The sequence below is a fragment of the Scyliorhinus torazame genome, chromosome 3 (assembly GCF_047496885.1).
Source record: "Scyliorhinus torazame isolate Kashiwa2021f chromosome 3, sScyTor2.1, whole genome shotgun sequence".
Taxonomy (NCBI): Eukaryota; Metazoa; Chordata; class Chondrichthyes; order Carcharhiniformes; family Scyliorhinidae; genus Scyliorhinus; species Scyliorhinus torazame.
The window spans coordinates 358881603-358901729 of record NC_092709.1 but is presented as its reverse complement, the minus strand read 5'-3'; the positions used below and the strand labels follow the sequence as shown (position 1 = coordinate 358901729).

Here is a 20127-nt window from a genome sequence, read left to right as displayed (position 1 = left end):
CACCGAGACCGAGGCAGCACAATCCCGCGTAAACACACCGAGAACGGGGCAGCACAGTCCCGCACAATCACACCGAGAACGAGGCAGCACATTCCCGCACAAACACACCGAGAACAAGGCAGCACAGTCCCGCACAAACACACTGAGAACGAGGCAGCACAGTCCCGCACAAACACACCGAGAACGAGGCAGCACAGTCCCGCAGAAAATCACCGAGAACGAGGCAGCACAGTCCGGCACCAACACACCGAGAGCGAGGCAGCACGGTCCCGCACAAACACACCTAGATCGAGGCAGCACAGTTCAGCAAAAACACACTGAGAACGAGGCAGAACAGTCCCCGACAAACACACCGAGAACGGGGCAGCTCAGTCCCGCACAGACACACCGAGACCGAGGCAGCAGAGTCACGCACAAACACACCAAAACGACGCAGCACAGTCCCGCACAGCCACACCGAGAACGAGGCAGCGCAGTCCCGCACAAAAACACCGAGAACGAGGCAGCACAGTCCCGCACAAAAACACCGAGAACGAGGCAGCACAGTCCCGCGTAAACTCACCGAGAACGAGGCGGCACAGTCCCGCACAAAAACACCGAGAACGAGGCAGCGCAGTCCCGCACAAAAACACCGAGAACGAGGCAGCACAGTCCCGCACAAAAACACCGAGAACGAGGCAGCACAGTCCCGCGTAAACTCACCGAGAACGAGGCAGCACAGTCCGGCACAAAGACACCGAGAACGAGGCAGCACAGTCCCGCACAAACACACCGAGAACGAGGCAGCACAGTCCCGCACACAGACACCGAGAACGAGGCAGCACAGTCCCGCACAAACACACCGAGAACGTGGCAGCACAGTCCCACACAAACACACCGAGAACGGGGCAGCACAGTACCGCACGAACACACCGAGACCGAGGCAGCAAGGTCCCACGTAAACACACCGAGAACGGGCAGCACAGTCCCGCACAAACACACAGAGAACGATGCAGCACAGTCCCGCACAAACACACCGTGAACGATGCAGCACAGGTCCGCATAAACACACCAAGAATGAGGCAGCACAGTCCCGGACAAACACACCGAAAGCGAGGGATCACAGTCCCGCACAAACACACCGAGATCGAGGCTGCACAGTCGGCGTAAACACACCGAGAATGAGGCAGCACAGTCCCGCACAAACACAACGAGAAGGAGGCAGCACACTGCTGTGTAAACACAGCGAGAACTAGGAAGCACAGTCCCGCGTATGCACACCGAAAACGAGGCAGCACAGTCTCGCACAAACACACTGTGAACGAGGCAGCACAGTCCCGCACAAACACACCGAGACCGAGGCAGCACAAATCCGCATAAACACACCGAGAACGGGGCAGCACAGTCCCGCACAATCGCACCGAGAACGAGGCAGCACATTCCCGCACAAACACACCGAGAACAAGGCAGCACAGTCCCGCACAAACACACTGAGAACGAGGCAGCACAGTTCCGCACAAACACACCGAGAACAAGGCAGCACAGTCCCGCAGAAAATCACCGAGAACGAGGCAGCACAGTCCGGCACCAACACACCGAGAGCGAGGCAGTACGGTCCCGCACAAACACACCTAGATCGAGGCAGCACAGTTCAGAACAAACACACTGAGAACATGGCAGAACAGTCCCCGACAAACACACCGAGAACGGGGCAGCAGAGTCCGCACAAACACACCTAGATCGAGGCAGCACAGTTCAGCACAAGCACACTGAGAACGAGGCAGAACTGTACCCGACAAACACACCGAGAACGGGGCAGCTCAGTCCCGCACAGACACACCGAGAACGAGGCAGCAGAGTCACGCACAAACACACCGAGAACGATGCAGCACAGTCCCGCATAAACACACCGAGAATGAGGCAGCACAGTCCCGCACAAACACACCGAGAACGATGCAGCACAGTCCCGCGTAAACACACCGAGAATGGGGCAGCAAAGTCTCGCACAAGCACACCGGGAACGGGGCAGCACAGTCCCGCACAAACACACCGAGAACAAGGCAGCACATTCCCGCACAAACACAACGAGAAGGAGGCAGCACACTGCCGTGTAAACACAGCGAGAACTAGGAAGCACAGTCCGGCGTAAACACACCGAGAACGAGGCAGCAGAGTCACGCACAAACACACCGAGAACGATGCAGCACAGTCCCGCATAAACACACCGAGAATGAGGCAGCACAGTCCCGCACAAACACACCGAGAACGATGCAGCACAGTCCCGCGTAAACACACCGAGAATGGGGCAGCAAAGTCTCGCACAAGCACACCGGGAACGGGGCAGCACAGTCCCGCACAAACACACCGAGAACAAGGCAGCACATTCCCGCACAAACACAACGAGAAGGAGGCAGCACACTGCCGTGTAAACACAGCGAGAACTAGGAAGCACAGTCCGGCGTAAACACACCGAGAACGAGGCAGCACAGTCACGCACAAACACACCGAGAACGATGCAGCACAGTCCCGCGTAAACACACCGAGAACGGGGCAGCAAAGTCTCGCACAAGCACAACGGGAACGGGGCAGCACAGTCCCGCACAAACACACCGAAACTGAGGCAGCACAGTCCCGCACAAACACACCGGGAACGAGGCAGCACAGTCCCACGTAAACACACGGAGAACGAGGCAGCACAGTCCCGCAAAAAAACACCGAGAACGAGGCAGCACATTCCCGCACAAACACACCGAGAACGAGGCAGCACAGGCCCGCACAAACACACCGAGAACGAGGATGCGCAGTCCCGCACAAACACACCGAGAACGATGCAGCACAGTCCCGCACAATAACACCGAGAACAAGGCAGCACAGTCCCGCGCAAACACACCGAGAACGAGGCAGCACAGTCCCGCTCAAAGACACCGAGAACGAGGCAGCACAGTCCCGCACAAACACACCGAGAACGTGGCAACACAATCCCGCACAAACACACCGAGACCGAGGCAGCAAGGTCCCGCGTAAACACACCGAGAACGGGCAGCACAGTCCCGCACAAACACACAGAGAACGATGCAGCACAGTCCCGCACAAACACACCGAAAGCAAGGCATCACAGTCCCGCACAAACACACCGAGATCGAGGCTGCACAGTCCGGCGTAAACACACCGAGAACGAGGCAGCACAGTCCCGCACAAACACAACGAGAAGGAGGCAGCACACTGCCGTGTAAACTACAGCGAGAACGAGCAAGCACAGTCCCGCGTAAGCACACCGAAAACGAGGCAGCACATTTGCGCACAAACACACGAGAACGAGGCAGCACAGTCCCGCATAAAAACACCGAGAACGAGGCAGCACAGTCCCTCGTAAACACACCGAGAACGAGGCAGCACAGACCCGCACAAACACACCGAGAACGAGGCAGCACAGTCCCGCACAATAACACCGAGAACGAGGCAGCACAGTCCCACACAAACACACCGAGAACGAGGCAGCACAGAACTGCACAAACACAGTGAGAACAAGGCAGCACAGTCCCGGGCAAACACACGGAGAACGAGACAGAACAGTCCCGCACAAAGACACTGAGAACGAGGCAGCACAGTCCCGCATTAACACGCAGAAAACGAGGCAGCACAGTCCCGCACAAACACGCAGAGAACGAGGCAGCACAGTCCCGCACAGACACACCGAAGACGAGGTAGCACAGTCCTGCACAAACACCGAGAACGAGGGAGCACAGAACCGCACAAATACACCGAGAAAGAGGAAGCACAGTTCCGGACATAGACACCAAGAACGAGGCAGCACAGTCCCGCATTAACACGCAGAAAACGAGGCAGCACAGTCCCGCACAAACACGCAGAGTACGAGGCAGCACAGTCCCGCACTGACATACCGAAAACGATACAGCGCAGTCCCGCACAAACACACCGAGAACGAGGCAGCACAGTCCCGGACAACCACAACGAGAAAGAGGCAGCACAGTCCCGCAGAAACACACCGAGAACGGGGCAGCCCAGTTCCGCACAAACATCAGAGAACGAGGCAGCGCAGTCCCGCACAAAAACACCGAGAACGAGGCAGCACAGTCCCGCACAAAAACACCGAGAACGAGGCAGCACAGTCCCGCGTAAACTCACCGAGAACGAGGCGGCACAGTCCCGCACAAAAACACCGAGAACGAGGCAGCGCACTCCCGCACAAAAACACCGAGAACGAGGCAGCACAGTCCCGCACAAAAACACCGAGAACGAGGCAGCACAGTCCCGCGTAAACTCACCGAGAACGAGGCAGCACAGTCCCGCACAAAGACACCGAGAACGAGGCAGCACAGTCCCGCACAAACACACCGAGAACGAGGCAGCACAGTCCCGCACACAGACACCGAGAACGAGGCAGCACAGTCCCGCACAAACACACCGAGAACGTGGCAGCACAGTCCCACACAAACACACCGAGAACGGGGCAGCACAGTACCGCACGAACACACCGAGACCGAGGCAGCAAGGTCCCACGTAAACACACCGAGAACGGGCAGCACAGTCCCGCACAAACACACAGAGAACGATGCAGCACAGTCCCGCACAAACACACCGTGAACGATGCAGCACAGTTCCGCATAAACACACCAAGAATGAGGCAGCACAGTCCCGCACAAACACACCGAAAGCGATGCATCACAGTCCCGCACAAACACACCGAGAACGAGACAGCGCAGTCCCGCACGAACACACCGAAAACGAGGCAGCACAGTCGCTCGCATACACACCGAGGACGAGAGAGCACATTCCCGCACAAACACGCAGAGAGCGAGGCTGCACAGTCCAAACAAAAACACCGAGAACGAGGCAGCACAGTCCCGCACAAAACACCGAGAACAAGGCAGCACAGTCCCGCACAAACACACTGGGAACGATGCAGCACAGACCCGCACAAACACACTGAGAACGAGGCAGCACTGTCCCGCACAAACACACCGAGAATGAGGCAGCATAGTACAGCACAAACACACTGAGAACGAGGCAGAACAGTGCCCGACAGACACACAGAGAACGAGGCAGCACAGTCCCGCACAAACACACAGAGAACGAGGCAGCACAGTCCCGCACAAAGACACCGAGAACGAGGCAGCACAGTCCCGCACAAAGACACCGAGAACGAGGCAGCACAGTCCTACACAAAAACAGCGAGAACAAGGCAGCACAGTCCCTCACAAACACACCGAGAACGAGGCAGCACAGTCCCACACAAACACTCAGAGAATGAGGCAGCACAGTCCCGCACAGACACACCGAGAACGAGGCAGCACAGTTCCGCAAAAAGACACCGAGAACGAGACAGCACAGTCCCGCACAAACACACCGAGAACGAGGCAGCACAGTCCCGCACAAACACACCGAGAACGAGACAGCACAGTCCCGCACAAACACACCGAGAACGAGGCAGCACAGTCCCACACAAACACTCAGAGAATGAGGCAGCACAGTCCCGCACAGACACACCGAGAACGAGGCAGCACAGTTCCGCAAAAAGACACCGAGAACGAGACAGCACAGTCCCGCACAAACACACCGAGAACGAGGCAGCACAGTCCCGCACGAAAACACAGAGAACGAGGCAGCACAGACCCGCACAAACACACCGAGAACGAGGCAGCGCAGTTCCGCACAAAAAACACCGAGAACGAGGCAGCACAGTCCCGCACAAACACACCGAGAACGAGGCAGCACAGTCCCGCACAAACACACCGAGAACGAGACAGCACAGTCCCGCACAAACACACCGAGAACGAGGCTGCACATTTCCGCACAAAAAACACCGAGAACGAGGCAGCACAGTTCCGGACATAGACTCCAAGAACGAGGCAGCACAGTCCCGCATTAACACGCAGAAAACGAGGCAGCACAGTCCCTCACAAACCGCAGAGAACGAGGCAACACAGTCCCGCACAGACACACCGAAAACGAGGCAGCACAGTCCCGCACAATCACACCGAGAACGAGGCAGCACAGTCCCTCACAAACAAACCGAGAACGAGGCAGCACAGTCCCGCATAAACACACCGAGAACGAAGCAGCACAGTCCCGCACAAACACGCAAAGAACGAGGCATCACAGTCCCGCATAAACACACCGAGAACGAGGCAGCACAGTCCCGGACAAACACACCGAGAACGAGGCAGCACAGTCCCGCACAAACACACCGAGAACGCGGCAGCACAATCCCGCACAAACACACCGAGAACGAGGCAGCACAGTCCCGCACAAAGACGCAGAGAACAAGGCAGCACAGTCCCGCACAAAGACACCGGGAACGAGGCATCACAGTCCCGCACAAAAACACCGAGAACAAGGCAGCACAGTCCCGGACAAACACACCGAGAACAAGGCAGCACAGTCCCGCACAAACACACCGAGAACGAGGCATCACAGTCCCGCACAAAAACACCGAGAACAAGGCAGCACAGTCCCGCACAAAGACACCGGGAACGAGGCATCACAGTCCCGCACAAAAACACCGAGAACAAGGCAGCACAGTCCCGGACAAACACACCGAGAACAAGGCAGCACAGTCCCGCACAAACACACCGAGAACGAGGCATCACAGTCCCGCACAAAAACACCGAGAACAAGGCAGCACAGTCCCGGACAAACACACCGAGAACGAGGCAGCACAGTCCCGGACAAACACACCGAGAACGAGGCAGCTCATTCCCGCACAAACACACCGAGAACGAGGCATCACAGTCCCGCACAAACACACCGAGAACGAGGCAGCACAGTCCCGGACAAACACACCGAGAACGAGGCAGCACAGTCCCGCACAAACACACCGAGAACGAGGCATCACAGTCCCGCACAAACACACCGAGAACGAGGCAGCTCATTCCCGCACAAACACACCGAGAACGAGGCATCACAGTCCCGCACAAACACACCGAGAACGAGGCAGCACAGTCCCGGACAAACACACCGAGAACGAGGCAGCACAGTCCCGGCCAAACACACCGAGAACGAGGCAGCACAGTCCCGCACAAACACACCGAGAACGAGGCAGCACAGTCCCGCACAAACACACCGAGAACGAGGCAGCACAGTCCCACGTAAACCAGAGTCCGTACAGCAGATCTTCGTTCTGTTTCTTCCACCACCTTGTGACTTATTCCCAGCTGCCCTCACCGTTGCTGCATCTGTTCCTTTTCTGGACTGTTGGTTTTCACGAACTCCACGGCCTCCGCCTGGGTGCCGCATGAATGTTCTTTTCCTTAGTAAGTTACCCAGAGTCTGGCCGGGAACAACATGCGGAACCTCAGCCCTCTCTTGTAGAGCGTGTTGAGTGTTGGCCGGGGCGACCTGTGAGTCTTGTCTCGGTCCCGACCAGCATTCGGGCGATGTCGGGCAATGGGTCCCTTTCCGCCACCCCCTGTGGCAGGCCCACAGCCTGGACCTGTTTTCCTGCTCCGCTGCCTTTCCCCTCAGGTTGCCTTGGACCGTCACCAACGTCTTCACCTCGGTCTCCAGAGCCACGGTCCTGTCACTCTGGTCAATTCCCGCCCTTTCCACGTCAAGGATTGTCTTTCCTGGTCTTCCAACTTCTGTCCCAGGCCGTCTACCGTGCCTGGAGGGCACCTGACCACCTCCTTCGCCACCTCTTTCACTGCCACCTGGGGTTCCATTTGGATCGCCTCCCTCATGGCCGCCAGTTCTTTTTTAAGAAATGTCTGCCATCCCTCCCCCCGGTGTCGTGTGGGGTGGGGGGGGGGGGGCGCCGCTGCCTGCTGGTGCTCCTCTGTTCGCGTCGCCCTCTGTCTTGTCTCGGCGGGGCCTCCGCCTCGCCTCGTGTGCCCGCTGCTCCATCTGCTTGCTGCTGCTGCCCCGTGCCACCGCCTCTGCCTCCTCGCCGGCCTTTTGCGCTACTGTTTGCCGGCATCTTCTCTTCTGCGTCTGCACTGCTAATGCCTCTTGGGTTTTTAGGAGTATTGGGTGGCTTTTCTGAGCCATGAATCCTGGAAAATCTGCTGTTTTGGGTCCGCTTGGGAGGTTAGGCACCTGGTGCGCAATTCTCCGGTATCGGCGCGATGTCGGCCGACTGGCGCCAAAAGCTATAGGTATGTCAGGAATAAAAGAATGACTAGGGTAAGAGTAGGCCCAGTCAAGGACAGGGATGGGAAGTTGTGTGTGGATTCTGAAGAGATAGGCGAGATACTAAATGAATATTTTTCTTCAGTATTCACTCAGGAAAAAGAGAATGTTGTGGAGGAGAATGCTGAGACCCAGGCTATTAGAATAGATGGCATTGAGGTACGTAGGGAAGAGGTGTTGGCAATTCTGGACATGCTGAAAATAGATAAGTCCCCGGGGCCTGACGGGATTTATCCTAGGATTCTCTGGGAAGCCAGGGAAGAGATTGCTGGGCCTTTGGCTTTGATTTTTATGTCATCATTGGCTATAGGAGTAGTGCCAGAAGACTGGAGGATAGCAAATGTGGTTCCGTTTTTCAAGAAGGGGAGTAGAGACAACCCCGGCAGCTATAGACCGGTGAGCCTCACGTCTGTTGTGGGTAAAGTCTTGGAGAGGATTATAAGAGACAAGATTTATAATCTTCTAGATAGGAATAATATGATTAGGGATCGTCAGCATGGCTTTGTGAAGGGTAGGTCATGCCTCACAAACCTTATCGAGTTCTTTGAGAAGGTGACTGAATAGGTAGACGAGGGTAGAGCAGTTGATGTGGTGTATATGGATTTCAGTAAAGCTTTTGATAAGGTTCCCCACGGTAGGCTATTGCAGAAAATACGGAGGCTAGGAATTGAGGGTGATTTAGAGATGTGGATCAGAAATTGGCTAGCCGAAAGAAGACAGAGGGTGGTGGTTGATGGGAAATGTTCAGAATGGAGTCCAGTTAAAAGTGGCGTACCACAAGTATCTGTTCTGAGGCCGTTGCTGTTTGTCATTTTTATCAATGACCTAGAGGAGGGCGCAGAAGGGTGGGTGAGTAAATTTGCAGACGATACTAAAGTCGGTGGTGTTGTCGACAGTGCGGATGGATGTAGCAGGTTACAGACAGGTTACAGAGGGAGATAGATTACCTGCAGAGCTGGGCTGAGAGGTGGCAAATGGAGTTTAATGTAGAGAAGTGTGAGGTGATTCACTTTGGAAGGAATAACCGTAATGCGGACTATTTGGCTAATGGTAAAGTTCTTGGAAGTATGGATGAGCAGAGGGATCTAGGTGTCCATGTACATAGATCCCTGAAAGTTACTACCCAGGTTGATAGGGTTGTGAAGAAGGCCTATGGAGTGTTGGCCTTCATTGGTAGAGGGATTGAGTTCCGGAGTCATGAGGTCATGTTGCAGCTGTACAAAACTCTGGTACGGCCGCATTTGGAGTATTGCGTACAGTTCTGGTCACCGCATTATAGGAAGGACGTGGAAGCTTTGGAGCGGGTGCAGAGGAGATTTACCAGGATGTTGCCTGGTATGGTGGGAAAATCTTATGAGGAAAGGCTGATGGACTTGAGGTTGTTTTCGTTAGAGAGAAGAAGGTTAAGAGGAGACTTAATAGAGGCATACAAAATGATCAGGTGGTTACATAGGGTGGACAGTGAGAGCCTTCTCCCGCGGATGGAAATGGCTAGCACGAGGGGACATAGCCTTGAACTGAGGGGTAATAGATATAGGACAGAGGTCAGAGGTAGGTTATTTACGCAAAGAGTGGTGAGGCCGTGGAATGCCCTACCTGCAACAGTAGTGAACTCGCCAACATTGAGGGCATTTAAAAGTTTATTGGATAAGCATATGGATGATAATGGCATAGTGTAGGTTAGATGGCTTTTGTTTTTTGACTTCCCATGTCGGCGCAACATCGTGGGCCGAAGGGCCTGTACTGCGCTGTATCGTTCTATGTTCTATATAACGGTGCAAAATCAGTCAAGCATCGCGCCGCCCCAAAGGTGCGGAATGCTCCTCATTTTGAGGGGCCGAGCCCCAACCTTAAGGGGCTAGGCCCGCGCCGGACGAATTTCCGCCCCGCCAGCTGGCGGAAAATGCCTTTGATGCCCTGCCAGCTGCCGCGGAAATGACATCTCCGGGCGGCGCATGCGCGGGAGTGTTAGCGGCCGCTCACGGCATCCCCGCGCATACGCAGTGGAGGGAGTCTCTTCCGCCTCTGCCATGGTGGAGACCGTGGCGAAGGCGGAAGGAAATGTGTGCCCCCACGGCACAGGTCTGCCCACGGATCGGTGGGCCCCCATCGTGGGCCAGGCCACCGTGGTGGCACCCCCCTGGGCCAGATCGCCCCGCGCCCCCCCCCCCCCCCCAGGACCACGGAGTCCGCCCGCGCCGCCTTGTCCCGCCGGTAAGAGAGGTGGTTTAATCCACGCCGGCGGGACAGGCATTTTACCTGCGGGACTTCGGCCCATTCGGGCCGGAGAATCGCGGGGTCGGGGGGGAACTTCAACCGGCGCGGCGCGATTCCCGCCCCCGCCGAATCTCCGGTGCCAGAGAATTCAGCCACTGGGGGGGGGGGGGGGGGGGGGGGGGGGGGGGGAGTCGGAGAATCTCGCCCCAGAAGTCCGATTTAAGTTCATTCCTTACGAACAATGCAGCCTTACGCCCTCCGCCCAACTTGCTGTCCTTTCAAATGGACACATATCCTTGTATATTTAGATTCCAGCCCGGGACCCTGGTGCTGTGAAGCAACAGTGCTAACCACTGTGCCACCGTGCCACCCGACCTATCGAGCTGAGTCCCACTCCGGGATCTGACTTGTCCAATCGTAACATCAGCTCGGATTATAACGTTGTACTTTCAAACATCGATCTCACCTGAGCGGACACCGATTGAAAGTAACCTGTTGAAACATTGCACGGAATAACAACATAAGTATCCTTATTCCCCTCGGAGGGGGCACCTCAATACCCTCCCATCAAGCTTACTGCTCAGCATCAATTTTAGGTCAGCTCATTTGACAAGGCCAGTGTGTTACCCAAAGTGTACATGGACTGGGGAGTTAAAGGAGAAATGGGAAGCTCACCGTTACGATTCCTCCACCAAACTTTCTTGTGCACACTCCTCCATAGCGTGTCATGGTTGAAAGTCCAGATCTAATTTTACCTCTGTAAAAGAGAAATTAGCGTTCAAAGAGAAGGTGCGAGAATCAAGGAACAATTACCAATCTCCCATGACGGGAATAAAGCGATAATATTTTTCAAGGACGTTGAACGAACTTCATGGTCTTAGTGACTGATGCACCCTGAAATTGGGACTGTGCTTGGATGTTAGTCTGAGACTTTACCCAAGGGACTGATAAGAAAAACATCTCTACTGTATCCCAAAAGGAGACAATTACATCTTTTTGTTGGAATGGTTCTTGCCTAGTACTTTGATTCAGAGAAGGGTTCCAGTCCAGCCCATCATTTTGGTGATGGTTTTCAGCAAGAGATCCTTAGCTCGCCCCACTCCCCTCAATTCTCCCCACCAACCTGTCGTTTCTTTCAGAGAAGTATGCAATGTTTGACTCTGTTTCCGCCACACTCTCAGTTCAGGTCAGCACCGGCCACTGCTTTTCCTCATGTCACCTTTGACTCTCTCGCCATTCACAGTAAGTCGCTGCCCTCTGATTCTCAACCTTTCAACCAATGGCAACAATTTCTCCCTGTCTACTTATGTGGTGTAGCCATGGTGTTTCTTGTGGTGTCTCACTGAAAGTCCTGCAGTGGAGCAGGGGCCCTTTAAGAGACTGATCACATGGCGCAATCAGCCATTTGCGCGGGCAAACGGGCAGTGTGGCATGACAGCCTGTGGTGTTAACATCCTCAAAATAGGGCAGCACGGTGGCGCAGATGGTTAGCACTGCAGTCTCACGGCTCCAAGATCCCAGGTTCGATCCTGGTTCTGGGTCACTCTCCATGTGGAGTTTGCACATTTTACCCATGTTTGCGTGGGTTTCGCCCCCACAACCCAAAAATGTGCAGGCTAGGTGGATTGGCCACGTTTAAATTGGCCCTTAATTGGAAAAAAATGAAATGGGTACTCAAAAAACTTTATTTTAAATCCTCGAAATAAAGATCTTTGTTTGTTTGAACCTCTAAGGCCTGCAAACTGAAATTTGAAACCATCACAAACTTGCAACAATAATAATCTTTATTAGTGTCACAAGTAGGCTTACATTAACACTGCAGTGAGGTTACTGTGAAAATCCCCTCGCACAGAGGGCGAGTACTTTGAAGAAATAACAAATAGGTTAGACCAAGGAGAGCCAATGGATGTTATCTATCTTGACTTCCAAAAGGCCTTTGATAAGGTGCCTCACGGGAGACTGCTGAGTAAAGTAAGGGCCCATGGTATTCGAGGCAACGTGCTCACATGGATTGACGATTGGCTGTCAGGCAGAAGGCAGAGAGTTGGGATCAAAGGTTCTTTTTCGGAATGGCAACCGGTGACGAGTGGTGTCCCGCAGGGTTCAGTATTGGGACCACAGCTGTTCTCTTTATATATTAACGATCTAGATAACGGGACTGAGGGCATTCTGGCTAAGTTTGCCGATGATACGAAGATAGGTGGAGGGGCAGGTAGTAAGGAGGAGGTGGGGAGGCTTCAGAAAGATTTAGACAGTTTAGGAGAGTGTTCCAAGAAATGGCTGATGAAATTCAACGTGGGCAAGTGCGAGGTCTTGCACTTTGGAAAAAAGAATAGAGGCGTGGACTATTTTCTAAACGGTGACAAAATTCATCATGCTGAAGTGCAAAGGGACTTGGGAGTCCTAGTCCAGGATTCTCTAAAGGTAAACTTGCAGGTTGAGTCCGTAACTAAGAAAGCAAATGCAATGTTGTCATTCATCTCAAGAGGCTTGGAATATAAAAGCAGGGATGTACTTCTGAAGCTTTATAAAGCATTAGTTAGGCCCCATTTCGAATATTGTGAGCAATTTTGGGCCCCACACCTCAGGAAGGACATACTGGCACTGGAGCGGGTCCAGCGGAGATTCACACGGATGATCCCAGGAATGGTAGGCCTAACATACGATGAACGTCTGAGGATCCTGGGATTATATTCATTGGAGTTTAGGAGGTTGAGGGGAGATCTAATAGAAACTTATAAGGTAATGAATGGCTTAGATAGGGTGGATGTAGGGATGTTGTTTCCATTAGCAGGGGAGACAAGGACCCGGGGGCACAGCCTTAGAATAAAAGGGAGTCACTTTAGAACAGAGATGAGGAGAAATTTCTTCAGCTAGAGAGTGGTGGGTCTGTGGAATTCATTGCCACAGAGGGGGGTGGAGGCCGGGACGTTGAGTGTCTTTAAGACAGAAGTTGATAAATTCTTGATTTCTGGAGGAATTAAGGGCTATGGAGAGAGAGCGGGTAAATGGAGTTGAAATCAGCCATGATTGAATGGCGGAGTGGACTCGATGGGCCGAATGGCCTTACTTCCACTCCTATGTCTTATGGTCTTATGGTCTTATGGAATTCAGAATGTCCAAATTACCTAGCAAGCACGTCTTTTGCGACTTGTGGAAGGAAACTGGAGCACCCGAAGGAAACCCACGCAGACACGGGGAGAACGTGCAAACTCCACGTAGACAGAGACCCAAGCAGAAATCGAACATGGGACCCTGGAGCTATGAAGTAACAGTGCTAACCACTGTGCTGCTGTGCTGCCCAACTGGCGACGAGGTCAGTGAACTGGGTTTTTAGGCACCTGCAAAACCAGTCAAAGAGCAATAAGGCACCCAAAAAGAAGGAAGGTTATCATGTGCTCTGCCCGAATTGATCCATAACTGTGCCGGCCGGGAGTGCTGTGAGTAACAGTGCCGGCCGGGAGTACTGTGAGTAACAGTGCCGACCGGGAGTACTGTGAGTAACAGTGCCGACCGGGAGTACTGTGAGTAACAGTGCCGGCCGGGAGTACTGTGAGTAACAGTGCCGACCGGGAGTACTGTGAGTAACAGTGCCGACCGGGAGTACTGTGCGCAACAGGGCCTGATGGGGATACTGTGAGGAACAGTTCCGTCCGCGAGTACTCTGAATAACAGTGCCGGCCGGAGTACTGTGAGTAACAGTGCCGCACGGGAGTACTGTGAGTAACAGTGCCGGCCGGGAGGTTCAGACAGGGCATTGGAGGGATACAAGATAGCCAGGTGGGAACTGAAGAAAGGGATTAGGAGAGCTAAGAGAGGGCATGAACAATCTTTGGCGGGTAGGATCAAGGAAAACCCCAAGACCTTTTACACATATGTGAGAAATATGAGAATGACTAGAGCGAGGGTAGGTCCGATCAAGGACAGTAGCGGGAGATTGTGTATTGAGTCTGAAGAGATAGGAGAGGTCTTGAACGAGTACTTTTCTTCTGTATTTACAAATGAGAGGGGCGATATTGTTGGAGAGGACAGTGTGAAACAGATTGGTAAGCTCGAGGAAACACTTGTTAGGAAGGAAGATGTGTTGGGCATTTTGAAAAACTTGAGGATAGACAAGTCCCCCGGGCCTGACGGGATATATCCAAGGATTCTATGGGAAGCAAGAGATGAAATTGCAGAGCCGTTGGCAATTATCTTTTTGTCCTCACTGTCAACAGGGGTGGTACCAGGGGATTGGAGAGTGGCGAATGTCGTGCCCCTGTTCAAAAAAGGGACGAGGGATAACCCTGGGAATTACAGGCCAGTTAGTCTTACTTCGGTGGTAGGCAAAGTAATGGAAAGGGTACTGAAGGATAGGATTTCTGAGCATTTGGAAAGACACTGCTTGATTAGGGATAGTCAGCACGGATTTGTGAGGGGTAGGTCTTGCCTTACAAGTCTTATTGAATTCTTTGAGGAGGTGACCAAGCATGTGGATGAAGGTAAAGCAGTGGATGTAGTGTACATGGATTTTAGTAAGGCATTTGATAAGGTTCCCCATGGTAGGCTTCTGCAGAAAGTAAGGAGGCATGGGATAGTGGGAAATTTGGCCAGTTGCATAACGAACTGGCTAACCGATAGAAGTCAGAGAGCGGTGTTGGATGGTAAATATTCAGCCTGGATCCCAGTTACCAGTGGCGTACCGCAGGGATCAGTTCTGGGTCCTCTGCTGTTTGTGATTTTCATTAATGACTTGGATGAGGGAGTTGAAGGGTAGGTCAGTAAATTTGCAGACGATACGAAGATTGGTGGAGTTGTGGATAGTAAGGAGGGCTGTTGTCGGATGCAAAGAGACATAGATAGGATGCAGAGCTGGGCTGAGAAGTGGCAGATGGAGTTTAACCCTGAAAAGTGTGAGGTTGTCCATTTTGGAAGGACAAATATGAATGCGGAATACAGGGTTAACGATAGAGTTCTTGGCAATGTGGAGGAGCAGAGAGATCTTGGGGTCTATGTTCATACATCTTTGAAAGTTGCCACTCAAGTGGATAGAGCTGTGAAGAAGGCCTATGGTGTGCTCGCGTTCATTAACAGAGGGATTGAATTTAAGAGCCGTTTGGTGATGATGCAGCTGTACAAAACTTTGGTAAGGCCACATTTGGAGTACTGTGTACAGTTCTGGTCGCCTCATTTTAGGAAGGATGTGGAAGCTTTGGAAAAGGTGCTAAGCAGATTTACCAGGATGTTGCCTGGAATGGAGAGTAGGTCTTACGAGGAAAGGTTGAGGGTGCTAGGCCTTTTCTCATTAGAACGGAGAAGGATGAGGGGCGACTTGATAGAGGTTTATAAGATGATCAGGGGAATAGATAGAGTAGACAGTCAGAGACTTTTTCCCCGGGTGGAACAAACCATTACAAGGGGACATAAATTTAAGGTGAAAGGTGGAAGATATAGGAGGGATATCAGAGGTAGGTTCTTTACCCAGAGAGTAGTGGGGGCATGGAATGCACTGCCTGTGGAAGTAGTTGAGTCGGAAACATTAGGGACCTTCAAGCAGCTATTGGATAGGTACATGGATTACGGTAAAATGATATAGTGTAGATTTATTTGTTCTCAAGGGCAGCATGGTAGCATTGTGGATAGCACAATTGCTTCACAGCTCCAGGGTCCCAGGTTCGATTCCGGCTTGGGTCACTGACTGTGCGGAGTCTGCACGTCCTCCCCGTGTCTGCGTGGGTTTCCTCCGGGTGCTCCGGTTTCCTCCCACAATCCAAAGATGTGCGGGTTAGGTGAATTGGCCAATGATAAATTGCCCTTAATGTCCAAATTGCCCTTGGTGTTGGGTGAAGGTGTTGAGTTTGGGTAGGGTGCTCTTTCCATGAGCCGGTGCAGACTCAAAGGGCCGAATGGCCTCCTTCTGCACTGTAAATTCAATGATAATCTATGATTAATCTCGGACAAAGGTTCGGCACAACATCGTGGACCGAAGGGCCTGTTCTGTGCTGTATTTTCTATGTTCTATGTTCTATGTTCTATCGTATCCAATCCACAGTAAGCAGGACGCATGGATGATAAGTAGAAATTAATGAACAAGATTTATTGAAATACAGATCCAAAAATTCTCCCCTAAGGGTCTCCGTCCCGACCTGCACCAAGGTCGGGGCCTTTATACATGTTGGGGCTCTCCATGTAAAGGGGAAATTCATATTATGGGGAGGTCATAGGAAACCATATGGTCCTGGGACCTCCATCGGGGTTATAAGAGTATCCACTCCGCGAGGGCCTCCTTCGGAAGCCTAAGGACTTTGACAACCATGACATTCGTGCTGACACCAAGATCCTCGTGTACAAGGCGGTCATCTTCCCAACTCTTGCCCCACTGCTCTGAAACTTAGACCATGTACAGAGTCACCTCAAGACCCTGGAGAGGTACCATCAACGCTGTCTGAGATGGATTCTCCGCATCAGCTGGGAGGGCAGGTGCACTAACATCAGTGACCTTGAAAGAGCATCAAGGCCATGATCACTCGAAACCCAGTCTGCTGGGCCGACCAGGTGCTGACAATGTCAGAGTCCTGACTGACAGCAAATCTTCTACACCCAGCTAAAGAAAGGCTTCCGAGCAAGAGGAGGACAAAGGAAGCACTTTGTAGACACCCTGAAGGCTCACTTCAACAAATGCAGCATAGGCGTCAATGCCTGGGAGGTCAGAAGAGATCTACTTCAGAAGAACCTCCCGATTAAAGGAAGACAATTCTTCAAGGACACCCGGCGGCAAAAGGAAGTCCGGGAAAGGATCCTGAGAAATGGATAGCAGTGATCTAGAATCCCACCTCCTGGAAACACTTGTCAAATGTAGGGTCGAAGATGGTCCTCTAGGATCGGGCTCATCGGCCGTGGGGAAACTGAATAAAGGGAAAGCGCCCACCTGGTACAAAAAGGGCATGGTAAGATTCTCGATTCACAGTCCGAAGGAGAACTGTCATTAATGGTACTGGATATTCGTGATGAAACAAATCAATATTGGATGAGTCCATTGCCGGGCGGTCAGCCTCCCGGTGAAGACGGATGTGGGCGCTGGGGCAGTCATCTCGTTGGTACCAGGAATTGTTTAATACGAAAAGCTCCGACATATTCCTCTGCAACCCTTGAAGGTCGTGTTAAAAACCTACACTGGAGAAGGAGTTCCGTTGAAGGCCGCATTGATGCAACAGTGCGATTAGATGGACAGACGGCAGATTTCTTCCTGTACAAAGTGAAAGGACATTATCCGGCACCAATGGGAAGAACTTGGCTGGAAAAGGTCAGATTAAATTGGAATAAGGTAAATCTGAAGACAGATTCCATAGAATCCCTACAGTGCAGACGGAGGCCACGAGGCCCATCGAGTTTTCATCGGGCCTCTGAAAGAGCACCCTACCCAGGCCCACTCTCTCTCCCTATCTCAGTAACCCCACCTAACCTGCAAATCTTTGGACAATAAGTGACAATTTAGCATGGCCAATCCACCTAACCTGCAGGTCTTTGGACCGAATCAGGTCTATCCAAGCTCTTGAAGAAACACACCATTGTCTTCAACAGTGAGCTGGGAAGCATGAAGGATATCTCAATAAAGCTGAAGATCAAGGAAGAAAGTCAGGCAATTTGCTGAAAAGTTTGTCATTTCCATACGCAATCAGACCTAAGGCACAGGCAGAATCAGAATGGCCAGTCAGAACGAGAGCCCTTGAACCCTTTAACGTGAGTGATTGGGCTACGCCGAACATACCTGTGATAAGAAAATACGGAGTGACATGCATTTGTGGTGATTTTAATGTCACTATTAACCTTGTACTGTGTGCAGAGCAGTATTCTCTGCCCTTGATTGATGACCTATTAGCTGGGCTGGATGGAGACCAACGCTTCAGTAGATCAATCATATCTTCAAATGAATGTGGCGCAATGGTTAGCATTGCTGCCTCACGCTGCTGAGGACCAGGGTTCGATCCCGGCCCCGCATCACTGTCCGTGTGGAGTTTGCACATTCTCCCCGTGTCTGCGTGGGTCCCAATTTTAAAAAGACCTGTTTATTCCTGCTCTTTACTTCCTGTCTGCCAACCAGTTTTCTATCCATCTCAATACACTACCCCCAATCCCATGCACTTTAATTTTACACTTGGGACTTTGTCAAACACCTTCTGAAAGTTTAAATACACCACACCCAATGGCTCTCCTTCATTAATTCTACGAGTTACATCCTCAAAGAATTCCAATAGATTTGTCAAGCATGATTTCCCCTTCATAAATCCATGTTTACTCTGCCCGAACCTGCCAATGTTTTCGAAATGCTCTGCTATAAAATTATTGATAATGGATTCGAGAATTTTATCCACTACTGACGTCCCTGCTTTCTCTCGACCCCCCTTTCTAAATAATGGAGTTACATTAGCCACTCTCCAATCTGCAGGAACTGATCCAGAGTCCATGGAATCCTGAAAGATGACCATCAATGCATCCACTATTTCTCGAGCCGCTTCCTTACGTACTCTGGGATGTAGATTATCAGGCCCTGGAGACCTATCAACCTTCAGTCCCATTAATTTCCCCAACACTATTTCTCTACTAAGATTAATCTCCTTCAATTCCTTCCTCTCACTAAACCCTGCGTTCCCCAACATTTCTGGTATCTGATTTGTGTCCTCATTTGTGATGACATAATCAAAGAATGTATTTAGTTGGTCAGCCATTTCTTTGTTCCCTTTTATACATTCCCCTGTTTCTGACTATAAGGGACCTACATTTGTCTTCACCAATCATTTTCTCTTCACGTACTTATCGAAGCTTTTACAGTCAGTTGTTATGTTCTCTGCAAGCTTACTCTCGTACTCTATTTTCTCCTTCTTAATAAATCCTTTGATCTTTCTTTTCTGAATTCTAAACTTCTCCCAATCCTCAGACCTGTTGCTTTTCTTGGCCAAATTGTATGCTTCTTCCTAGGATCAAATACTATCTATAATTTGCCTTAAAAGCCATGGATTGGCCACCTTCCCCATTTTACTTTAGTGCCAGACAGGAATAAACAATTGTTGCAATTCCCCCATGCATTGCTGGGCATTGCCTATGCACCATTATCCCATTAACTAATGTTGGCCAATCGATCATGGTCAACCCATGCCTCATCATCATAGTTTCAAAGAACAAAGAAAATTACATCACAGGAACATTCCTTTATAAAGATTCAGGACCCTAGTCTCAGAATCAACTACTTCACTCTCCATCTGGATGAAAAATTCTATCATATCATGGTTACTCATCCCCAAGGTGTCTCGTACAGCCAGATTGGCAATGATTCCGTTTTCATTACACAGTACCCAATCAAGGATGCCTGTTCTCAACCTATTGATTCAGAAAGCCATCCCGCATACCCTCCAGAAATTCCTCCTCAATGGTATTGTTGCTAATTTGATTTGCCTAATCTATAGACGGAACAAGGTAAATGAGCTTGTTGCGCACATTGAAATTGGCCGGTACGATGTTGTGGGCATCACAGAAACGTGGCTGCAAGGGGATCAGGGCTGGGATCCAAATATCCAAGGATATGTGTCCTATCGAAAGGCAGATGGACAAAGGGGGCGGGGTTGCATTGCTAGTACAAAGAACAAAGAACAAGGAAATGTACAGCACAGGAACAGGCCCTTCGGCCCGCCAAGCCCGTGCCGACCATGCTGCCCGACTAAACTACAATCTTCTACACTTCCTGGGTCCGTATCCCTCTATTCCCATCCTATTCATGTATTTGTCAAGATGTCCCTTAAATGTCACTAT

At 51.7% G+C, this 20127-nt stretch overlaps 1 protein-coding gene across 1 annotated transcript in view; it reads right to left on the bottom strand.

Moving 5' to 3' along the window:
* LOC140409439 (disintegrin and metalloproteinase domain-containing protein 12-like) overlaps nucleotides 1-20127 on the bottom strand; it is a 422048-nt gene that overhangs the window by 236402 nt on the left and 165519 nt on the right. Inside the window, exon 9 of the mRNA XM_072497872.1 lies at nucleotides 11020-11101. Within this exon, the coding sequence (XP_072353973.1) occupies nucleotides 11020-11101 (82 nt within the window). The remainder of the gene's footprint in view (nucleotides 1-11019; nucleotides 11102-20127) is intronic.